This window comes from Eptesicus fuscus, chromosome 15, assembly GCF_027574615.1.
Source record: "Eptesicus fuscus isolate TK198812 chromosome 15, DD_ASM_mEF_20220401, whole genome shotgun sequence".
In the NCBI taxonomy this organism is placed as follows: Eukaryota; Metazoa; Chordata; class Mammalia; order Chiroptera; family Vespertilionidae; genus Eptesicus; species Eptesicus fuscus.
Genome location: NC_072487.1, coordinates 57426008 through 57440901, shown reverse-complemented (window position 1 = coordinate 57440901; position 14894 = coordinate 57426008). Strand labels below are relative to the sequence as shown.

Below are 14894 nucleotides of genomic sequence, written 5' to 3'. Positions count from 1 at the left end.
CAAACAAAAACCATAGAAAAGAATTCACTGTCGACAAAAAAAAAAAAAAAAAAAAAAAGTCCTTTAAATTCATTAAGACACATTCATGGGAAAGCATCACCAACTTATTTGATTATTTACAGTATGGATTATCTCCCCAAATCAGGGACCATTTCCTTAAATATTCCTCTCCCTCCTGTTAGACAACTATGTAAATATAGTTAACACTATATTGGGCACTTTACCTTTTACTTTTATGTTTTATATTCATCTGGTTTTATGAGGAGACCTTATACTATCTACATTTTCCTTCCATTATTTACTGTAAAAGAATGTTTAGCTTCTCAGTACTTTTGAAAGATACAATTTGCTCTTAGTTAGAAATAGAAAAAACAAAAATAAAATGGAAAATGAACACTACAGTATTCCTAGAACTATAATTCCAGAGTTTTCTTTTTCCCTTACTACTTGATCATTCCATGGAGAATGCAAGAATAGCAAAGAAAGTATTTTTATCTGATGATTAAAAACCCTGCTCTCATCTCCACTAGTTTATAATCTACAGTTGATAGGGTGTTTTTATACTTCTGATTTGATCCAACAATCATTCATTATAAAATATTTACACAAACTTTTAAAAGAAATTCATACCTGAACTCCTTTTAGTGTTTGATTTAGTGTATCAATAAAGTTCTGAATTTCATCATTTTTATTTGCCAGAGTTGATATGATCCTTTGTAAAGCTTCCTAAAATAAAAAAAGAAACATCATGATGTTTTAATAAAAGAGAATTATAACCTTCATTAACAACAATCCCATCTAATCTAATAATCTTATAAGAGTAATATGCAAATTGACTGTACCTCTGCTACACTCACAAGCCACACCCACCAGCCAATCAGGAGTGAGTATGCAAATTAACCCAACCAAAATGGCTGTGGCCAAGGAGCAAGCAGGAGGCGTGGGTTTCCCTGGCAATGAAGGAAGCCAAGCTTCCTGCACACCCTGGCCGGCCCAGGTCTCCGCTCAAGACTACAAAGTTTCAATTACAGAAGAAAAATAAATCCCAACAAAAATGGCTGCGGCCACAGAGTGAGCAGGAGGCTTGGGTTTCCCCGGCGATGGAGGAAGCCAAGCTTCCTGGACGGCCCAGGCCTCTGCTCAAGGCTACAAAGTTTCAATTATAGAAGATAAATAAATCCAAGATACCAGGGCCTCAGCTTGGGTCGCCGGGGGGCGTGGCCAGCCTGCAAACCACCACAGGCCCCTCACCCAGGCCGCCCCATGCCCCAAGGGAACTCCCACCCTAATCCAGGACACCATTCAGGGCAAACCAGCTGGCCCCCACCCGTGCACCAGGCCTCTATCCTATCTAATAAAAGAGTAATATGCAAATTGACTGTCACTCCAACACACAAGATGGCTACCCCCATGTGGACACAAGATGGCTGCCACAAGATGGCCAGCAGGGCAGGGCAGTTAGGAGGGACCAGGCCTGCAAGGGAGGGCAGTTAGGGGCAATTAGGCTGGCAGGGGAACAGTTAGGCATCAATCAGGCTGGCAGGGAAGTGGTTAGGGGGTGATCAGGCTGGCAGGCAGAAGTGGTCAGGGGCAATCAGGAAGGCAGGCAGGCAAGCAGTTGGGAGCCAGCAGTCCTAGATTGTGAGAGGGATGTCCAACTGCCGGTTTAGACCCGATCCTACTGGCCAAGCTGAGAGACCTCCCCCTCCAGTGCATCAATTTTCATGCACCGGGCCTCTAATATATATATAAAAGCCTAATCAACCATTCGACCGGTAGCTATGATGCACACAGACCACCAGGGGGCAGAAGCTCAATGCACAGGCACGGAAACTGATGAATCTCAGAGGGAAAGGGGGAGGGCAAGAAGAGATTAACCAAAGATCTTATATGCATACTAGAGGCCTGGTGCATCCTGTGCACCGTGCACCAGTGGGTTCCCTCAGCCTGGCCTGCATCCTCTCGCAATCCGGGACCCCTTGGGGGATGTCGGAGAGCCGGTTTCATCCTGATCCCCGCAGGCCAGGCCAAGGGGCCCCACTGGTGCACGAATTTGTGCACTAGGCCTCTAGTTATATTATAAATAGGTGCAATCTAAAGCTTCTTGTTCAAAATTTTCAAAAACCTAAAATTAAAAAGATGGGATATGCACGTGTACTCTTCTAAAATATCTTATTCTTAATAAACAAGTTAATCACCATCATACCTTTCACAACGAAGATGATCATTATTAATTAATATCAATTGTTTTATTTTACGTTATACAGCTGTGGCAAAAAAATAGAACCGAACCTTAAACACTGCAAAAACAAATGGAAATTTCTAATACAAAATCAGGATACTAGGAATAAAAACAGAGACACTGAAATTTGACATTTTGTTTATTTATAAAAATATAAACATATTTTAGAAATATGAAAGGTAATACATGTGCAACTTAAGTTACAAAAATTCATTGTCATATTTACAGATACTATAGAAGCATAATAAGTATGTAATTTTAGTAGCAAATACCTCAGACTTTTTGATAATGATTCCTATTTAAAAAAACACTTGGTTATTTAATTTTCTCATACACTCTAGTTCAGTACTATCCAATAAAATGTTCTGCTACGATGGAAATGTCCTCTATATGTGATGTCCAATATGAAAGTCACTAGCCACATGAAATTAATGCACTTTTGAAATGTAGATAGAGCAACTAAGAACCTAAATTTATTTTTTAATTTAATTTCACTTTTTTTTTTTTTATAGCATGTGGAACAAGTACTGTCATATTGGACAGCACAGGTATAGCTGTTTAATAACTCTCCCATGGGTAGTAACAGCAAGACCCAAACAAAGTATTCGTATTCTCAGTAAAAATCAAATAGAAGTATTTATATTTTATAATTTTTCCAGATACACAAGCTTTATATCTGTAAACACCTACAAGTGTAAATATTTTAATAACTAGAGGCCCGGTGCATTAAATTTGTGCACGGGGGGTGGAGGGAAGGTGTCGCTCAGCCTAGCCTGCACCCTCTCCAATCTGGGACCCCTCGAGGGATGTCTGACTGCCCATTTAGGCCCGATCTCACAATCTAGGACTGCTGGCTCCCAACTGCTTGCCTGCCTGCCTTCCTGATTGCCCCTAGCCGCTTCTGCGTGCCAGCCTGATCATCCCCTAACCACTCCCCTGCCAGCCTGATTGATGCCTAACTGCTCCCCTGCCAGCCCAATTGCCCCTAACTGCCCTCCCCTGCCAGCCTGGTCACCCCTAACTGCCTTCCCCTGCCAGCCTGGTCACTCCTAACTGCCCTCCCCTGCCAGCCTGTTCCCCCCCAACTGCCCTCCCCTGCAGGCCTGGTCCCCCCAACTTCCCTCCCCTGCCAACTCGGTCACCTCTAACTGCCCTCCCCTGCCAGCCTCATTGCCCCTAACTGCTCTCCCCTGCTGGTCTGGTCCCCCCACAACTGCCCTCCCCTGCAGGCCTGGGTCCCCCCCAACTGCCCTTCCCTGCAGGCCTGGTCGCCCCCAACTTCCCTCCTCTGCCAGCCTGGTCACCCCCTAACTGCCCTCCCCTGCAGGCTTGATCGCCCACAACTGCCCTCCCTTGCAGGCCTGGTCCCCCCTAACTGCCCTCCCCTGCAGGCTTGATCGCCCACAACTGCCCTCCCTTGCAGGCCTGGTCCCCCCCAACTGCCCTCCCCTGCAGGCCTGGGTCCCCCCCAACTGCCCTTCCCTGCAGGCCCGGTTGCCCCCAACTTCCCTCCCCTGCAGGCCTGGTTCCCCCCCCCCAACTGCTCTCCCCTGCAGGCCTGGGTCCCGCACAACTGCCCTTCCCTGCAGGCCCGGTCTCCCCCAATTTCCCTCCTCTGCAGGCCTGGTCCCTCCCAACGGCTCTCCCCTGCTGGCCATCTTGTGGCAGCCATCTTGTGTCCACATGGGGGCAACCATCTTTGACCACATGGGGGCAGTCATCTTGTGTGTTGGAGTGACAGTAAATTTGCATATTACTCTTTTATTAGATAGGATTGCCAGTAAGATTTTGTGTGATAAAGGTTCTCCTCAAAAATATAAGCAAATATTGATAAAAGGCTATAAAAGGAGCTCAGGAAGTAATCTGATAAAGGGATAATACTTTATATAAATGCTGATAAAGCATTATGGTAGTGAAAAATTAAAAAGAATTACTACAGTTCTCATTTAATTCTCTCAACAATCCCTGTAGATAAGTCTTATCATCATCCCTTGGGCTGCCTAGGGCTCTGTGCAGTATTTCACTTACCTACACTATTTCTTCCCATCCTCACCACTGGTGGTATTTTAATAAAATAATAGCACAATGAAAGAAGACCCATATCAAGATTTAGCTGTTTATCCTGTTGGTATAACTCCCAGAAACAGGTGTACCAAGATTTGAATACAAAGATGACCAGCAGAATGGAGCTGAACTTGGGGGAGGAGCGGGCACAACTGGAGAGACATAGAAACAGAAGGCAGAGGACTTAAGAGTCTTCGTAGTAGCCCTGACCTGGTGGTGCAGTGTTGCCCTGTACAGCAAAAGGTTGCGGGTTTGATTCCCAGTCAGGGCATATACTAGGTTGCAGGTTCAATCCTTATTGAGGCGCGTATGGGAGGCTCTCTCCTCTCTCTCTTTCTTCCTCTTCCTCTCTCTCTCTCAAATCAATAAAAAACTTATCCTCAGGTGAAGATTAAAAAGAAGAAAAAAAAAACACCAAGTTCCAAACAAGTATTTATAGAATGAGTCCATTATGACATATATCCTACTCATTTATTATCAAAGCCTGATGGTGAAAGAAGGCAAAGAAAACTTTCATCTGCTCCATGGGATCCTATCAATCTGAAAGGATGCCTACAAGGGTCTCAGATTTCATCTCAGATCTCGTCTCCTATTACCTTCCAAACATTGATGGACAAAGTGATAAACAAAGATGGATAAAGGCAATATACATTACACAAAGCTTGTCTAGATAATTTAATTGTATTTTGCAAGATGTCAGGTAGCCATAACTAAAAATTCTAGGTGATGTACATCTGAAGATATGCTTTGACAAATACCACTTCTGCTGGATCATGGTAAAATATATAGGGCAAATGTCTTCAGAGAAGTGTGCACAGGCAATCTCAGACATAATCATTTGGTCACACAACCCAATCACTAGGAAAGGATTTCTGATTCCAATTCTACATTAGTATTTCAGACAGTTGAGATATACAAATCTAGAACCATTGCAAATACCACTAATTACTAATTGATCTACCACTTAAGAGGGTCAAACTATTATTATAGGCATTTCAGTTAGTATACATTAAGCACTTTATGTGTCAAGCACTGTGCTAAGGTTTGAACAAGGAATGTCTTTTTAATCTTCACAACAGATTTTTTGAAAAGTAATATGTTAGTCTTTGAATTTTATGGTTGAAGAAAGGGAAGGTTAAACAAGTTAAGAAATGTTCTTAGATCACACAGCTATCTAATGGCAGCTACAATTCAAATACAGGAAGCTGCCTCCAAAGCCTGTACAGGTGTACTGTTTAATAATGCAGATTTTTTTTCAATAGATGGAGTTACACATATGTTGATATATATGCCATTTGATATGTATGCTATTTTGTGTATTGACAGCAAGCTTCAAAACTTCATATGTCAAATTTGCTCAAGGTGTTAACATCATAGTTATTTTTACGCTTAAAAATGTCGAATTTCGTGCCCAAAAAAGAGCATTTGTGGGGAGTTTGAATTCATTACTTTATTTTGAAGAAAAGTGCTGCTGAATACTTTGGTAAGCTTATGGTGAATGTGCTCCATCTCAAGATACTTATGAACGCTGGTTTAAACGCTTTAAAAGTGATGATTTCGATGTGAAAGACAAAGAACGTCCAGGTCAACCGAAAAAGTTTGAAGACCAACAATTACAAGCATTATTGGATGAAGATGTGTGTCAAACTAAAAAACAACTTGCAGAAAGATTAAACGTTGTTCAGCAAACAATTTCTAATCTTTTATAAGCAATGGGAAGGATTTTAAAGGAAGGAAAATGGGTGCCACATCAACTGAACGAAAGACAAATGGAAAACCGAAAAGTCATCAGTAAAATGTTGCTTCAACAGCACGAAATTTTGCTTTGAATTGTGACTGGCGATGAAAAGTGGATTTATTTTGAGAAAACCAAATGCACAAAATCATGGGTTAATCCAGGTCAACCATCAACATCGACTGCAAGGCCAAATCACTTCGGAAAGAAGACAATGCTCTGTGTTTGGTGGGATTAGGAAGGTGTGGTGTTTTATGAGCTGCTAAAACCAAGTGAAACCGTTAATACTGATCGCTACCGACAACAAATAATCAATTTGAACCACGCTTTGATCATGAAAGGACCAGAATGGACCAGAAGACACAGCAAAGTAATTTTGCTTCATGATAACGCACCATCACACACTTCAAAACCAGTTAAAGACGTGTTAAAAGATCTTGCCTGGGAAGTATTAACCCACCCACTGTATTCACCAGACCTTGCTCCTTCAGATTACCACTTGTCCCGATCAATGGCACACACACTTTCTGAGCAGCACTTCAAAACATATGAAGAAGTGGAAAATTGGGTCTCTGAATGGTTTGCCTCAAAACAAGAAAAGTTCTATTGGGACGGTATCCACAAATTACCTGAAAGATGGGGGAAATGTGTAGCTAGCGATGGACATTACTTTGAATAAAGTACATTTGATGTTTCTCTTGAAATTATCATGTTTTCTTTGATTACAAAATCTACATTATTAACCAATACACCTAGTACTTTTACACTATCCTAGACTGCTTACACTGGTACTGTGCAAAAAATCATATAGTTCCTACAACCAGAGCAAATGAATCAACGAAACCAACATATAGAATTCCTGAAAAATATCCTATGTCACCAGGAATGATGCCACTTGCATCACTCTACACCAGCAATTTTCAGCCTTTTTTTAATCTCATGGCACACATCAACTAATCTGCGGCACACCAAAAAAATATATTTTTTGCCAATCTGACCAAAAAAAATGTATAATTTTTATTCATTCACACCAGATGGTTATTGTTGTATTGACTGTCTGTTGTTGTTTTTTTTTTTGTTGGTTTTTTTTTAATTTGACAATCTAAGGAAAAAGAGGTCAATGCCACTGACTAAATAGTCAGGTATTGCATGTTTTAAAAATTCTTATGGCACCCTGTGTGTCTGCCGCAGCACACCAATTGAAAATCACTGCTTTATACCACAGACCTCTCCTTTGAATTAGGTAACAAGAGTTGAAATCCAGAGAGCTCTATCCAGCTGGTAAGCTAGACAATCAGAATCTTACCAGCTGACCATACCTATGGCAACACAAACAAGAGTACTGTGCTCAGATGTAATGCAAGGAGCTGAAAAATGAGAAATATATATTGTTGAGGAATACAGAAATCTGAGCATCATAAATAGCTAGCTAGTAGAAAGTCATGCCCTCTCTAATGGTGAAACAAGCTGGAACACTATCTGTATACAGATACAACTAAGGTGATCCCCAGGGGGAAAAAAAATCTAATTTTCATTCGATCTGGCAGGAATGCTCTTTCCACCCTGAGCCCACTTGTAAGCTATCAGGGCAAAACAGGGGGAACTCTCCCATCTAGAATTTAAGGAAATACAGTGTTTCAGAGGCTGAAGAAGCCTCATCCATGTACAGTGACCTGTGAACTGGCTATGCCATCCAGGCAGGTTTAGGAAGCTGATATTGGGTCAAGGAAATCAGGAGTCCCACCATCTAATTAAGGGCGGTGGAATGGCAATAGAAGTAGGGGTACTCTCACATACTGCAGTATAACCTGATAAAACTCTTCTGAAGGGCAACTTGGCAATACACATCAAAAGATTTTTTAAAGTATATACACATTGACTCTCCAATTCTATTTCTACTAATTTTTTAAGTAAATTCTATTTCTACTAACTTAAGTAAATAAGAGTTTAATCAGAGACTTGGCTACAAGGATGTTCATCTCAATGTGATTTATAACATTAAAAGGTTGGGACCAAGATATATGTACAACAAAAGGGTCCTGATTAAAATTCAAGTAACACATCCATACAAAAGAATTCTACTGTATTATTAAGTGTTGTAAAATTATATTCACATGGTAAAAGATTCATAACATGTTAAGTGAAAGGCAAATTATAAAACAACTAGAGGCCCAGTACACAAAATTCGTGCACAGGCGGGGTGGGGGCGTCCCCTCAGCCCAGCCTGCACCCTCTCCAATCCAGGACAACCCTCTCACAATCTGGGACCACTGGTTCCTAACTGCTCAACTGCCTGCTGGCCTGATTGCCCCCAACTGCCCCCCACCGCCGGCCTGGTTGCCCCTTACTGCCCCCCCTTGCCGGCCTGGTCTCCCCAACTGCCCCCCCACTGGACTGGTCACCCCTTACTGTCCCCCCTGCCAGCCTGGTTGCCCCCAACTGCTCCCCCACCTGCCTGCTCGCCCCCTTACTGCCCCCACTGCTGGCCTGGTTGCCCCCAACTGCCCCCTCCCACCAGCCTAGTTGCCCCTCACTGCCCCCCTAAGCCGGCCTGGTCGCCCCTCACTGCCCCCCTGCCAGCCTGGTCACCCAACTGCCCCCCCTGCAGGCCTGGTCGCCCCACGCAGCCTGCTGTTCAGTCGTTTGGTCGGCCCACACTAACCCCCCTGCCGACCTGGTCGCCCCACACAGCCTGCTGCTCAGTCGTCTGGTCACCCCTCACTGACCCCCCCTGCCAGCCTGGTCACCCCACGCAGCTTGTTCGGTCATACATTCAGTTGCGATGGTCGCTTAGGCTTTTATATATAGAAATATACAGAACATGACACCATAGTTTTTTAAGTTTCTATATGCATAAAAAAAGACTGCAATGTAATACATACAAATGTTAAAGAGGTTATCTCTGGGTGGCAGGATTATGGGTGACTTTTATTTATCTATATTTTCCTACAATAAACTTGTATTACTTATATTTATAATATAACAAAAATACACAGGTTGGCTGTGCTAATGCCTTATTATAAATTTGTTAAAAATATAATTAGCTATCAACAAGTATCAATAACTGAGATCAGATGCTACCAGAAACTTGTGCCTGGGAAAAAGTGCCGACTGAGGGTATAAAAAATATAAAAAGATGGAGACAAAATCCACCAACTTCAAAATATTGTACATGCTAGGTTGAACATTAAGGGAAACATTCAATGTTTTTGCTGCATGAATAATTCTTTGTATATTCAGCTAGGCATTGCAAAGAAGCATTATGTTAAAAAAATTTTAAAGGTCTGCTTCACTATATTTCTAATTTCTTAAACTGTCAAGTTCAATGAGAAATGAAAACATCTGTATTTAAATATAGTGATCATGAGTATGTCAGTATGGTCCTGTGAGGAGGGTACCTCATGCCTCGTATATCATCCCAGATTACTTTGATCCATTCCACAGGAATGCTTGCACTTGTGATTAGCTGGGGTGTATAAAAACTCACTTATTCCTGTTTATAGGTCTACTTTAAAAAACAAGACCCTCCCTCAAAAAAGAAAAAGAACTGTCCAGCCTTATACAGTCAAGCCTCACCTGACTGTCACTAACCCTTTCCAAGTAGTAGAAATTAAATAATACACAAGAAAAAGTGGAGAAAAGCAAACAATTGACAATGTCTGCTTTTGGTGACATCCTTCCTCTGGTATCCCTCTCCCTTCCTCTCTACCTTTATTATTCCTACAGCATCTACCATTTCCTAGAAATAGCAACCCCTATGAATGTGAATGAACTCCTGTACAAAATTTAACATAAACTATCAAATTCTACGCGCCGACATTCTTAAAAGGTGCACGTCTTATTTGTATCAATGGTTTCTTTGAATATACACATTTCATCAGGTAAAGAAACCTTTGGGATTTTATCTTAAAACCACTTACGGACATAATCAAAGGTTTGAGTATCAAACAAAGCCACCTATCCATAACACATCCTGTTCACAAAAGTGTCCCAGAAACTCAATATAAACAAAATCCCTCTGTTTATTTCTAGGAGATAATACTGTGGTTTTCCGTATCCAACAGTATGCCTTACATACCCAAAGGCAATTATGCTTTCTTCCTCTACTCAAACAGAGCATCTGTTGCTAACACAACACTGAAGTCCAAGTTATTTTCACAGACAAAAGAGCAGCTGGTCAAACTAATCCATTTGCTGACTTGCCACCATCAAGCTTCTGTAAGACTGCCCAGTTAACTTAATCTCTATTGTCAGATTGCATAAATCAGAACTTCCAATCCTCTTTCAATTAGGATTTAACAACTCTTCTTTGGCACCACCATTTGAAATCATTTATTACAGATATTAAGACAGAAAACATACTTTAAAACTTAAGGATAAAGGTAACAAATGGCTGGACTGAATTAGAAAAATCCTATATAATAAAAAGCTAATATGCAAATTGATCGAACAGCAGAACAACCGGTCGCTATGATGCACACTGACCACCAAGGGGCAGACGCTCAATGCAGGAGCTGCCCCCTGATGTTCAGTGTTCTCCCACAGGGGGAGTGCCGTTCAGCCAGAAGCTGGCTCATGGCTGGCGAGCGCAGTGGTGGTGGTGGGAACTCAGTCATTTAGTCGCCCCTCACTGACCCACCCTGCAGCGCTAAGGAGGTCCGACTGACGGCTTAGGCCTGCTTCCCTAAGCCGTCAGTTGGACATTCCCCAAGGGCTCCTGGACTGTGAGAGGGCGCAGGCTGGGCTGAGGGACCCACCCCCCCCACCCGTGCACGAATTTCATGTACCAGGCCTCTAGTAGTTATATAAATTACCAACAAAAGGAGAAAGTGATTTCAAAGGTGAGATCATGAAATTTATAACAATACTAACAGAGAGTTCTCATGGGTGCTAGGTACCAAATGATTTTTAAAAATTAACAGGATACTCACAATAGCCCTTTGAGATAAGAACAATTATTATATCTATTCTATCGATGAGGAAACAGAGACACACTGCAAAGTACCCATGCTCATTCAGCTCATAAATAGGACAGGAGACCTGGCTCCAAAGCCATCCTCTTAATAATTTAAAGCCCAAATCCCAAAGCCTTACAAAAGGTATATATTCAAGCAATCCCTTTGCCATTTGCAATACCTAACCATTTTCCTTACACTGCCACTATTTCATTGTAACATTTTATAATAGGAAAGAAAAATCACACCAGGGATGTATTACTTACTGTCTTATTTAAAGAGAAATAAATATTCAGTTTACCTCATTATTAATTGAAGTACAATGTGGGACAAAAGTAGGTTTACAGTTGTTTTTATGGAAAATAATACAATAATTAATATATAATAATTGGATCTAATAAATGAGTAATATGCAAATTGACTGTCACTCCAACACACAAAGATGGCTGCCCCCATGTGGTCAAAGATGGCTGCCCCCATGCGGACACAAGATGGCCACCACAATATGGCCGGCAGGGGAGGGCAGTTGTAGGCGATCAGGCCAGCAGGAGAGGGCAGTTGGGAGGGATCAGGCCTGCAGGAGAGGGCAGTTAGGGGGACCCAGGCCTGCAGGGGAGGGCAGTTGGGGGGACCCAGGACGGCAGGGGAGGGCAGTTGGCGGTGACCAGGCCTGCAGGGGAGGGCAGTTGGGGGCAACCAGGCCTGCAGGGTAGAGCAGTTGGGAGCGGGGGGCAGGGGGGCAGGCCTGCAGGGGAGGGCAGTTAGGGGTGACCAGGCTTGCAGGGGAGGGCAGTTGGGGGGAACCAGGCTGGCAAGGGAGGACAGTTAGGGGTTACTGGGCCAGCAGGGGAGGGCAGTTGGGGGCGACCAGACTGGCAGGGGAGGGCAGATGGGGGTGATCAGGCCAGCAAAGGGAGCAGTTAGGCATCAATCAGGCTGGCAGGGGAGTGGTTAGGGGGTCATCAGGCTGGCAGGCAGAAGCGATTAGGGGCAATCAGGCAGGCAGGCAGGCACGCGAAGCGGTTGGGAGCCAGCAGTCCTGGATTATGAGAGGGATGTCCCATATTGGAGAGGGTGCAGGCTGGGCTGAGGGACACACACACCCCCGTGCATGAATGTCATGCACCGGGCCTCTAGTACAAGAATAAACTGTTTCATATAGTCACAACTGTAAATCTACTTTTGCCCCACCCTGTATATAATTGATTCTGTAGTAATTCATGATAACAATTCATGGTTATAAGTATTAACACTAGATACTAATTTTAAGCTATAAAACAAGAGTTTTTAAATTTAAAAATATTATTTGATACCACCAATGAAATTCAACACATTTTTTATATTGATAAATTGATTCTCAAAGTTATCACAAATAGCTATATTAGTACCAGTAAGAAAGAGCAGCTAATTCTTTGCTTCCTCTGGGGAAACCGCACATGGTATGTGTTGCTTCCTCTGGGGAAACCGCACATGGTATATGTTGGTACTCAGACACATAATGTTTGGAACAAGACCAATTAAGTTCAAATCTTAGCCCTGTGGCTAGAGATATGACCTTGCAGGAGTCACAACCTCCTTGAGTCCTCATGAAAGCGAGGGATAATGCATGCCCTGGCAAAATAAGGTGACCATATTAAAGTGCTTTTTAAAATTATATTTTACAGCCCTAACTGGTTTGGCTCAGTGGATAGAGCGTCGGCCTGCAGACTGAAGGGTCCCAGGTTCGATTCCAGTTGATCAAGGGCATGTACCTTGGTTGCGGGCACATCCCTAGTAGGAGGTGTGCAGGAGGCAGCTGATCGATGTTTCTCCCTCATCGATGTTTCTAACTCTATCCCTCTCCCTTCCTCTCTGTAAAAAATCAATAAAATATATTTTAAAAAATAAAATTATATTTTACAGCACGTAACAGTATTTCAGTGCTTATTTTTAGAAACTTTAAAAACACTGTGTGTTTTCATAATGAATTCTTTTACCTGATTTTTACAATGACCCTACAAAATATTCTTACTTCTACTGCATAGACGAGGAAATAGATTAATCACAGTTAAGTGATTTGCTCCACATCACAGAGCCAGTAAACAGCAGCATGGAACCCAAGTCTCTGGACTCCAAGTCTTTGCCCTTCCATTTGCCCTGAACTAATAATATCCGTTCAGTTAACACATGACTTTTACCTAAAAAGTTAAATAAGCTGTGAAATGTTTTACAAATTTAGGCAGAGCTGTTTTAAATGTATACATATTCAAAATACACAAGATGTAGCTTTTAAAAAAAAATAGCCATAGAAATAAAAACTGAGTATACCAAATTGAGTTTCAAGAGACAATGAAATCACATTCACTTTTGTTAAATACTCTAACAGTCAACACTTAACACATCCCTACACTATCCTCTCATGCCCCTAGTGCTCCTCAAGGAGGTGAGTCCAGGCAAAATTCTAGAAAACATTGTCCTTACAGGTCTTTGTAGGTCTTTCCAGTGCTTTCTCGCTAATAATAGAAAAGAATGGCCGCTTGGATATGCCCTTGTTTTCCCCTGCTACATTATTAATAACACTGTGTTTCCTTACTGTACTATATTTCAATTACTATCATCTAACAAAGAGAACAGGGTGGGTTTCTATATAAGGGATTACGGCTGAATATGAATAACTCACTTCTAACTGTTTTCAAAACACTGGCTATGCTACCTAAAAAAATAAATAAATAAATAAATCTCCTTTAATTGGACCTGCTAGGTCTCTATATCCTTTCCTTAACTTGTTCGGAAAGTATAAAACATGCCACAAATCACCACTAAGGTAACTGTGACCAGCAACAGCGACCTGGCCAAGGAGGGTGCGACCGCTGCCCTGACAACTCGGGAGTTTTTTTCCGTCCATTCAACCACCACCAGCCACTAAGACCTGCCTGAGACCCGGCCGCGAGGGGGTGGGGCGGCCCCAGGCAGAGCCGGTGGCCCGTAAGCAAGGGCTGTGCTGGGAGTCCTGGACCAGACAGGGTGGAGGGAAGGGCGCCAGCCAGGCGTCAGCAGGTGGACCCCATGTGCCTTGGTTTCCCCATCTGCTCAGGGGGACGACCCTCCCCGGCGTGCTGGGCGGCCTACAGCGCTGCCGAAATTACTGATGAAGACAGAGGGACGCCTCCCTACTGACTTTAAGGAGCCGGGGCCCAGGACCAAGTGCAGGGCAGAGGCCAGCCGGGGTCACCGGGCGCGGTCCCCGCAGCCGGGCGGGCGCCCCTTCGCTCCCGCCGGGAAGGAGGGCGGGATGGAAGGCTGGACGGCTTCCCCTCCGCGGCCCGGCCCCGCCTGGCCCCCCGACCACGCGCCCACCGCCCACCGGGCCCGGGGCGCCCCGCCCACCCTCCGCCCGGCCCCGGCGGGCCCGCGCCCCCTCCTCGCTCACTTTCTGGGAGTCCATGGCCAGAGGCTAAGTCCGCTGGGCCCGAGGCCGCGTCCGAGAGCCGCGCGAGGAGGCGAAGGGAGGTCGGACGCGCCGGACCGCTAGCCGGGGCCGCTGTCCTGGGCCGCGCCACCGCCTCAGCCTCAGCCTCAGCCTCCGCCTCCGCCCGCAGCGCAGCCTCCCGGCCCCGCCCGTCCGCGCCCCACCCGCGCGCGCGCCGTTGTCGCCGCGGTTGCCAGGGTGAGAGGGCGGCTGTGGGAGGGCGGGACCAGGAGCGCCCGCGCATGCGCGCTGCTGCCGGACGGGATGGGTCCGGTTGGACAGTGTTGGGTACCAGGAGGGAGCGGCGGAGAGGAGGGGATGTGCGCCCCTCTGTCCCGCGGGTCCTTTGAAAGAGGCTCTCCTTCCCCGCCTCCCCCCATCCTCTCTTCCTCGCTGCAGGCCTTGGAATGGACCACTGGGCATCCAGCAGCCGGCCCGCGGGGGGGACAC

At 44.4% G+C, this 14894-nt stretch overlaps 1 protein-coding gene across 1 annotated transcript in view; it reads right to left on the bottom strand.

Annotated features, from left to right (window-relative positions):
• The window catches only part of FSD1L (fibronectin type III and SPRY domain containing 1 like), a 49127-nt gene extending 34439 nt beyond the window's left edge, over positions 1 to 14688 (bottom strand). The window contains exons 1-3 of the mRNA XM_054726851.1: positions 14406 to 14688; positions 13067 to 13173; positions 631 to 726 (exon numbers count right to left, since the gene is read on the bottom strand). Of these exons, the coding sequence (XP_054582826.1) occupies positions 631 to 726; positions 13067 to 13173; positions 14406 to 14688 (486 nt within the window). The remainder of the gene's footprint in view (positions 1 to 630; positions 727 to 13066; positions 13174 to 14405) is intronic.
• Positions 14689 to 14894: the final 206 nt, after the last annotated feature.